The 9,776-nt window shown below is 41.8% G+C and overlaps 1 protein-coding gene across 4 annotated transcripts in view; it reads right to left on the minus strand.

Moving 5' to 3' along the window:
• Positions 1 to 9,776, minus strand: part of CSTPP1 (centriolar satellite-associated tubulin polyglutamylase complex regulator 1) — a 230,218-nt gene that overhangs the window by 110,267 nt on the left and 110,175 nt on the right. For all 4 annotated transcript variants that reach the window (XM_050757635.1, XM_050757634.1, XM_050757637.1 and 1 more), the window contains exon 3: positions 8,784 to 8,914. In XM_050757635.1, coding sequence (XP_050613592.1) covers positions 8,784 to 8,914 — 131 coding nt within the window. The remainder of the gene's footprint in view (positions 1 to 8,783; positions 8,915 to 9,776) is intronic.

Below are 9,776 nucleotides of genomic sequence, written 5' to 3' on the forward strand. Positions count from 1 at the left end.
AGGTTTTTGGGGAACCGGTGGTATCTGGTTACATGAGTATGTTCTTTAGTGGCGATTTGTAAGATTTTGTTGCACCCATCACCCAAGCAGTATACAATGAACCCAATTTGCAGTCCTTTATCCCTCACGCTCAACCCATCCTTTCCCCTGGGTCCCCAAAGTCCATTGTCTCATTCCTATGCTTTTTAGTGCACACGAAGCCCTTTGTAACACCTGGGGTAGCATACACAGCAAGTTGTTAAGAATGTGGACTTCGTGGGCTTGAGAGTGGTGGCTCACACCTGTAATCAGCATTTTGGGAGGCTGAGGTGGGTGGATTGCTTAAGCCCAGGAGTTTGAGACCAGCCTAGGCAACATGGTGAAACCCCATCTCTACAAAAAATGCAAAAATTAGCTGGGTGTGGTATGTGCCTGTATTCCAAGCTACTAGGAGGGCTGAGGTGGGAGGATTGCTTGGGCCTGGGAGGCAGAGGTTGCATTGAGTGGGCAACAGAGTGAGACTCAGTCTCAAAAAAAAAAAAAAAAAGAATGTGATAATGTGAACTTTGTGAAGATGTAGGTTGGAATATGAGCTGTGCTACTTATAAACGCTGTGGCCTTGTGCTAGTTACTTAATTCTCTGACTCTCAGTTTCCTTTTATTTTCCTTTCTTTCTTTTTCTTTTTTTTTTTTAGACAGAGTCTCACTCTGTTGCCTAGGCTGGAGTATAGTGGCATGATCTTGGCTCACTGCAACCTCTGCCTCCCAGACTCAAGCGATTCTCCTGCCTTAGCCTCCTGAGTAGCTGGGACTACAGGCATGTGCCACCACACCTAGCTAATTTTTATACTTTTAGTAAAGAAAGGGTTTCACCATGTTGGCCAGGCTGGTCTCAAACTCCTGACCTCAAGGATCCACCTGCCTCGGCCTCTCAAAGTGCTGGGATTACAGGCATGAGTCACTGCACCCAGCCGACTCCGTTTCTTAACATATAAAACAGGATAGTAATCATATCAACTCATATGTTTATTGTGTGGATTAAATGAATGAATACATGTAAACATTTTGCTCAGTGTATGGCACATAAAAGCATTCCGCATTATCTCCTATTGACTGTGATAGTGTTTCCTTATTATGTGTTAAGTATTGGCCACAATGACTTCTTACCACTTTCCAAAGGAACCATGTTGTTTCATGTTATCATACTTTCAGAAATCGTGTTCCCTGTTTTTGAATGTATTCCTTATTTGCTTAACAGCTTTCTACTGCTCCAAGATCCATCCCAACTGTGTTTGCTCCTTTATAGCCTTCACCTACTTCTACAGAATTTACTATTTTCTCCCTTGTGCTATTACGGAATCTTATGCATGGCTCTAAAAATCACCTGTACTCTATGGAGACTATTTCTACACCACTCTGTTTTTTTTTTTGGTGGAACAGGGGTGGGGTTGAATTAATAATCTAGTTTATTTATTTTATTTCTTCTAGAAAAAAAAAAACGGGAGAGATGTACAGAATGTGCAGGCTTGTTACATAGGTATACGTGTGCATGGTGGTTTGCTGCACCTATTGACCTGTCCTCTAACTTCCCTTCCCTCAACTCCCACCCCTCAAGAGGCCCTGGTGTGTGATGTTCCCCTCCCTGTATCCATCGTGTTCTCATTGTTCAACTCCCACTTATGAGTGAGAACATGCAGTGTTTGGTTTTCTGTTCCTGTGTTAGTTTGCTGAGGATAATGGCTTCCAGCTTCATCCATGTCCCTGCAAAGGACATGATCTCATTCCTTTTCATGGCTGCATAGTATTCCATGGTGTGTATGTTCCACATTTTCTTTATCCAGTCTATTACTGATGGGCATTTGGGTTGGTTCCTATGCTACTCTGTTTCTTCTCCTAGAATAAGAGCTCCTTGAGGGCAAGTATTTTCACTTACTCATTTGTATTTCCAGCCTCTCATGCAGTGTTGACGCAGAACACACTGAAGCAATAATACAGCCTGGAGTCAGGCTTCATGGCTTCTCCTGGCACTGGCTTTTTCATTGACTGGGTGTGTGACCTAGAGCAAGTTATTTAACATTCTAAATCTGTTTCATTTTCTGCGCAAAGGAAGTAATAGCATCTACCTAACACATAGGGTTGTTGTGAAGAAAAATGAGATAATCTATCTAGAAGCACTTAATAAATGTTAATTGCTACTATCATTTTCACTATATTGTATTTTTCATGTCTAGAAATTCCATTTGGATCTTTTTAATATCTTCCACTAATCTCGTAATCATATTCATGTTTTCTTTACATACTTGAGTATATTTATATGATTTAAAATAACTATTTTAAGGTCCTTGTTAGTTAATTCCATCATCTCTGTCATTTCTGGATCTGTGTTTCTATTGATTAATTTTTCTCCTGGTCAGGGGCTGTATTTTCCTGCTTCTTTTAATGTCTGGTAATTTTGTTTTGTTTTGTTTTTGAGACAGGGTCTTACTCTCTGTCACCCAGGCTGGAGTGCAGTGGTGTGATCACGGCTTACTGCAGCCTCAACCTTCTAGGCTCAAGCAATCCTCCCACCTCAGCCATCTGAGTAGCTGGGACCACAGGTGTGCACCACCACACCCGGCTAATTTTTAAAATTTTTTGTAGAGACAGGGTTTTGCCCTGTTGCCCAAGCCGGTCATGAACTCCTGGGCTCAAGCAATCCACTTGCCTTGGCCTCCCAAAGTCCTGGGAGGTAGGCATGTGCCACCATGCCTGGCCTGTCTGGTAATTTTGAATTGAATGTCAGACTTGGTGAATTTTGCATTGCTGAATGCTGGATTTTGTTAAATTCCTTTAAAGATTACTGAATTTTGTTCTTGTATAGAGTTAAATTACTTGCAGATCAATTTAATCCTTTTTGCTTTTAAACTGTTGAGAACTCTACCCAGTCCCCTGTGTGTTTTGAGGTCTTTTCACTATGGCTGGTAGAAGTGTAAATTATACTTAGCCCCTTGTATACTCCAGAAATTGTTTGGCCCCTGTTTTCTGGTAGTTTTTTTTCCAACCCACACATATGCAAAGTTTGTAGCCAAAGATTCTGGAGCTCACTGAACAACTTCTTCCTCTTTTGGATTCTGACCTGTAAATTCTGGCTGCTCCAGCCTCCCTAAACCCCAGTCTCTGCCTCCTCAACTCAGTATCACTGCTAAGCTCTTTGACAATCTCTCTTCCTATACTGTTGCTTGGAAACTGCCTCTCAGAATTCACAGTCCCCACCTGCCTATTGCCCAATGTCTGAAAACTGCTGTTTCAGATATTCTGATTCTTTCATTGTTAGTGGCAAGAGGGCAATTCCCTTAGCAGATACTTCTTCACAGATAGAAGAGGAAGTACCTATCATTATTTTATCAAATGAAATATATATATGTATGTATGTGTATGTATGTATATACTCAAAATTAAATTCTAATTGAAAATAAAGTTGGAGAAGGCTGTTTTGAGCCGATATCCCTAAACAGAAGTAAAGATTTACATCAAGAGAATATCAATCTTTGCCAGACTTAGAAAATTCAGATTAATATTCCTATACAGAAAAAATTAGTAAAGTGAGAAGTGTAATTTTAAAGGCTTTAAAAATTCTAATAAAACTTAAAGAGCCTAAAGTTGCTTAGATACCAAGAAGTTCATTACAGTCTTCATGAGATTATCTGAAATTTGGACAAGATAATTAGCATCAGTGCTCAGTCATGCAGAAATGATATTATACCCCCATACTTGCTAAAAACTGGAATAAAATATTTTTTGTCAAAAGGGACCAGGTCCTTAGATTTCTACAAGTGGCTTCATTTTTAGATACGTATGCTCTTCTTTTGCTACCTCCCAGAAGAGTTAGTTTCCACTTGATCATGCTCAAGTATGCACATGACATTCTAAGGAAGTTATCTGCAGAAGAACAATGCAGTAGGAGTTCCACTCAGTAGGCAGGTATCTGGCATTATAATTGATAAAATGGGGCTTAATAAATCCTTTCCTTTAGAATCTTGCCTCCAAGAACTTTCACTCATTCTGGATTAAAATTGGAGATTGACACATTCCGGTTTAGAAAGATGTTCTGAAGTTTCCTAGAAAAAGCTGAGAATATATTAAAGCTACTTAACCAATTATTTTAGGATCACCTAGACACCGATGTTGCATTTAGTCTAAGAAGTCTGAGGCTGTCTGACTAAGAAGCATAACAATAGGCCGGGCATGGTGGCTCACGCCTGTAATCCCAGCACTTTGAGAGGCCCAGGCTGGTGGATCACAAAGTCAGGAGATCCAGACCATCCTGGGTAACAAAGTGAAACCCCGTCTCTACTAAAAATACAAAAATTAGCCGGGCATGGTGGCGGGCACCTGTAGTCCCAGCTACTTGGGAGGCTGAGGCAGGCGAATGGCGTGAACCCGGGAGGTAGAACTTGCAGTGAGCCGAGATCGCGCCGCTGCACTCCAGCCTGGGCAACAGAGAGAGACTCCGTCTCAAAAAAAAAAAAAAAAAAAAAAAAGAAGAAGCATAACAATAAACAGCCAGCATAAAATCTATGTTTTGTGTTTGTTTATGGCACAAGGAGAAACAGGCAATTTGGAGCTGCTTATTCTTAGCAGCTGGATGAGTCACTGGCAGCTGCTATTAGAAAGATAAAGAAACCCACATCTGCTAAGAGTCCAAATGCTACATGAATCCCTTGTGATAGTAAATACATTCTTGAAGAGGCCCCACTTCTGTATCAGGAAAAAAGTTAAGGCTATCTGAAGACCGTTTTCCATAGTTATCTTCATATGTTGTCTCACAGAAACTAGATCTAGCCATATTCTTCAATATACAGCTGACCCTTGAACAACACAGGTTTCAGCTGTGCAGATCTACACTTTTAGGGGGGTTTTTTCCAACCAAATATGGATTGAAAATACACTATTCTAGGGGTATGAAGCCCTGTATACGGAAGACTGACTTTCCACATATGAGAGTTCCACAGGACTAATGTAGGCCTTGATTATGCATGGATTTTGGTATAAATGGGGGTTCTGGAACCACTCCCTGCATATACTGAGAGACGACTGTACTAGGTGGTCTACAACAAATATTTGCTGACTGAGTAAGGGACTGGGAAAGACAACCTCTGTTAATATAGCACAAGCTTTACCTATACACTCACAGTTCCCAGTTTTGTTTATATAGAGACCAATGGAATAGTGTTTCTGAGTTGCTTCACTTAAAATTGAGTCCACATTGGTTTTTGCCTATTAGTGCATTTATTCTGTAAAGGAAATGATACGATCCTCAGTACACTAAGTACTTCTTTAATAATACAGTAATGGAGATGCATGATCTCCAGAGTTACATGTCAAAGAGGCAATGACTGAAGTAAAAATAGTAGAAATAGCACATCAGCATATTAGTAAATCTGGGTTCTATTTTTAGCTTTGATACTAATCCACCATGAAATGTTTCTGCAAGTTACACAATTTCATTATTTATAAAATGGGCACAATAATACCCACTTTACCTATTTCTTAGGACAGTAGAACTAATAAGATATTGGGTAGAAAAGTTTTAGAAAAGAGTTAGTAACTATATATAAAAGTTTAATAGCTGTATATTTAGTAGCTATTTAGAAAACTTACAGTTTTGTAGCAGTAGCATTGATTAGAGCATAGTGGGGAATCTCATAAATTCAAAAGCAGGGAGTCTACCTATTCACTTACTATAACCTCAGTGGGGAGGGGAGGGGAAGGGAAGAGAAGGGAGAAGAGAAGAGGGAGGGAGGGAGGGAGGGAGGAAGGAAGGAGCGAAGGAAGGAAGGAAGGAAGGAAGGAGGGAGGAAGGGAGGGAGGGAGGGAGGGAAAGAAAGAAAAGTAAAGAAAAGCAAGCAAGCAAGCAAGCAAGCAACTGCCTTAAAGGTATTTATAAAAACACATAATATGAAAGTAGGAGACCAGGCATGGTAGCGCACGCCTATAACCCCAGCACTTTGGGAGGCTGAGGTGGACAAGTGGCTTGAGCCCAGGAGTTCGAGACCAGACTAGGTAACATGGTGAAACCCTAACTCTATAAAAAACACAAAAATTAGCCACACATGGTAGTGCACAAATATATTCCCAGCTACTTGAGGTGGGAGGATCACCTGAGCTTGGAAGGTCGAGGCTGCAGTGAGCTGAGACTGTGCCATTGTATTCCAGCCTGAGTGACAGAGTAAGACCCTGTCAAAAATAAAAATAAAAAAAAAAGTTGAAATTTATTCTGTGGCTATTACTTGAAGGCTTTAAAAAAATATTCTAATATTCTTAGGCAGTGGCCCAAGCCAAAAACTTGGAAATTACCACTGGTCTTCTCTCTCATCTTAATGCCAAATCCAATCACCAAATCCTATGGATTCTATCTCTAAAAGTGCCCCTTCCATCTCCATACTGCCTTAGTGTTGGCTCTAATCTCTCACTCAACTACTACCAGACTTCTATGTTCCTTGCCTCCAGTCTAGACCATCTTCTACACTGCCTTTTGAATGATCTTTCTAGAGCTCAGATATTACCACACCACTCTCCTATCTAAAAGCCTTCAAATAAGATGGGGCATGGTGGCTCACGTCTGTAAACCCAGTGCTTTGGAAGGCTAAGGCCTTGAGTTCAGGAGTTTGAGACCAGCCTGGGCAACATAGCAAAACCCTGTCTCTACAAAAACATTTAAAATTAGCTAGGTACGGTGGGCATGGACCTGTAGTCCTAGCTAGCTAGGAGGCTGAGTTAGGAAGATCACCTGAGCATGGAAGCTCAAGGTTATAGTGAACTATGATCAAGCCACTGCTCTCTAGCCTGGGCAACGGGGTCTTTTTTTTTTTTGAGACAGAGTCTTGCTCTGTCGCCCAGGCTGGAGTGTAGTAGCGTGATCTCGGCTCACTGCAAGCTCCACCTCCCGGGTTCACGCCATTCTCCTGCTGCAGCCTCCTGGGTAGCTGGGACTACAGGCACCTGCCACCACACCCGGCTAATTTTTTTGTATTTTTTAGTAGAGATGGGGTTTCACCGTGTTAGCCAGGATGGTCTCGATTTCCTGACCTTGTGATCCGCCCACCATGGCCTCCCAAAGAGATGGGATTATAGGCGTGAGCCACCGCACCTGGTTGCAACTGGGACTTAAAAAAAAAAAAAAACCAAAGCCAAAGAAAGCCTTCAAATAACACCCAGAGAATAAAATTTAACTTTTTTGTTTGTTTGTTTGTTTTGAGGCAGAATCTCGCTCTGTCACCTAGGCTAGAGTCAGTGGCATAATCATGGCTCACTGTAGCCTCAACCTCCCCCGGCTCAAGTGATCCTCCTACCTCAGTCTCCCAAGTAGCTGTGACTACAGGTATGTGCCACCACACCTGGCTAATTTTGTTTATTTTTTTGTAGAGACAAAGTCTCAGTATGTTGCCCAGGTTGGTCTCAAACTTCTGGGCTCAAGTGATCCTCCTACCTTGGTCTCCCAAAATGCTGGGATTACAGGTGTGAGCCACCACATCCAGCCTCAATTTCTTTTCTTTTCTTTTCTTTTCTTTTTTTTTTTTTTTCTGAGGCAGAGTCTTGCTCTGTTGCCCAGGCTGGATTGCAGTGGCACAATCTCGGCTCACAGCAACCTCTGTCCCCCAGGGTTCAAACGATTTTCGTTTCTCAGCCTTCTGAATAGCTGAGATTATAGGAGTGTGCCACCACACCTGGCTAATTTTTGTATTTTTAGTAGAGACGGGGTTTCACCATGTTGGTTTCAAACTCCTGACCTTAAGTGATCCACCTGCCTTGGCATCCAAAAGTGCTGGGATTATAGGCTGAGCCACTGTGCCTGGCCCAATTTCTTTTATATGGCTAAAAAATGATCTTTCAGCAGCTCCGTTATTCCTTCACAGTCTCATCTCCCCTAACCTCCTTCACAAACTTCACACAGACCCTAGACATTCTGACCTGTTACATAAGTATTCCAGGTTCTTTTGTGCTTCAGCATATGTTCTACCTAGGATGCCCTTCTCTCCTTTATCCATGTGAATGATTCCAACTCTTCCTTCCCAGCTTAGATCAAACAGCCAGTTCTAAGGAGGACCTTCTCTGCTCCACTTTTCTCTCCCTCCTCTAACAACAGTATCCCCATCCCACCCCCATTCAGGAGTTTCTTTCTTTGTATTCACATTATTCCTTGTATTTACTGCATGGCATTTTAATATCTGCCAAGAGCAAGGGCTGTGGAGTCAGACTGCCTGGGTATAAATCTGGGCCCAGAATTTACTATGTAACCTTGCCAAGTTACTTAACCTCTCTGATCCTCAGTTTCGTTAGTTACAAAATGGGGATTATAGTATCTACCACAGAGAGCCCTTGTAAAGATAAACGAGTTACTACACGTAAAGAGCTACACTTGGCTCTTAATAGGTATCATTAGTGATGATAGTGGTAATAGTAATATCTTTGACATAAACCAGACAACTCCTCAAAAGTGAGGTATTCTAAATACCTTGAATAGCATGCATTCAAACAATATTTATAGGAACAAAAGAAAAAGTTTGAAAGAGAGAGAGAAAGAAAGAAAGAAAGAAAGAGAAAGGAAGGAAGAAAGGAAGGAAGAAAGAAAGAAAGAGAAAGAAAGAAAGAAAAAGAAAGAAAGAAAGAAAGGAAGAAAGGAAGAAAGGAAGAAAGGAAGAAAGAAAAAGAAAGAGAAAGAAAGAAAGAAAGAAAGAAAGAAAGAAAGAAAGAAAGAAAAAGAGAGAGAGGGAAGGAAGGTAGGAGGGAAGGAAGGAAGGAAGGAAGGATTCGGGAAGACTTACCGCCATTTTTGCCCACAGTTCGGAAGCATCTCCAGAAGGCTCGTAAAAATGATACCCTATTGTGGGGGGTGGCTTGGACGAAGCTGAATTCTCGAAAGAGAATGTGTGTTCCCTGGCATACACTGTTAAAACTGCAAAGAGAAAAATCAAGAAATCATTGTTAGATGGAATCCAGAAGGCTGGAATCAGAATGAAAAATTGAGACCAGAGAGAACCACTGCCAAAAAGAGGGAATTTTTCTCCCCAACAAAACTCTGAAGTCTAGATTAGACCTAGCCCTTCTATGGGGAAGTCTCTTCATATAACCATATCTCTCCGAAAACTCTTGGAGGCCAGTTCCTCTGAGTGCTTCCCACCTTCCACAGGTACACACAGAGGACATCTAAATCAGTCATTAGAGCATCGCATATGGAGGAAAGCCTTTTAGTCTCTAACTGGATGACACTGGCACTCATATTTTCCTTTTTGGAGAATACTTTTCCCTCCACTCCATTTGGAATTAGGTTTCCTTAAAGATATTCTTTCTGGGCTGGGCGCAGTGGCTTATGCCTGTAATCCCAGCACTTTGGGAGGCCAAGGTGGGTGGATTACTTGAGGTCAGGAGTTGGAGACCAGCCTGGCCAACAGGGTGAAGCCCTGTCTCTACTAAAAATACAAAAATTAGCCGGGCATGGTGGTGTGCGCCTGTCATTCCAGCTACTCGGGAGGCTGAGGCAGGAGAATCACTTGAACCTGGGAGGTGGAGGTTGCAGTGAGCTGAGATCATGCCACTGCACTCCAGCCTGGTCAATAGAGTGAGACTCATTCTCAAAAAAAAAAAAAATTCTTTCTGTACTCTCCCTGGCCTATACCAGCTGCCATAAGGATAACATGGCTTATGGGGACATAACTGGAGTGTCTGTTCCAGTTTGGGGTGGTTTTATATATCTCTCTGACAATAACCCTAGAGACAAATCCCATGTGCCAAAGGATATAAAGGGTCCAAACAGAACA

Source organism: Macaca thibetana, chromosome 14, assembly GCF_024542745.1.
Source record: "Macaca thibetana thibetana isolate TM-01 chromosome 14, ASM2454274v1, whole genome shotgun sequence".
Taxonomy (NCBI): domain Eukaryota; kingdom Metazoa; phylum Chordata; class Mammalia; order Primates; family Cercopithecidae; genus Macaca; species Macaca thibetana.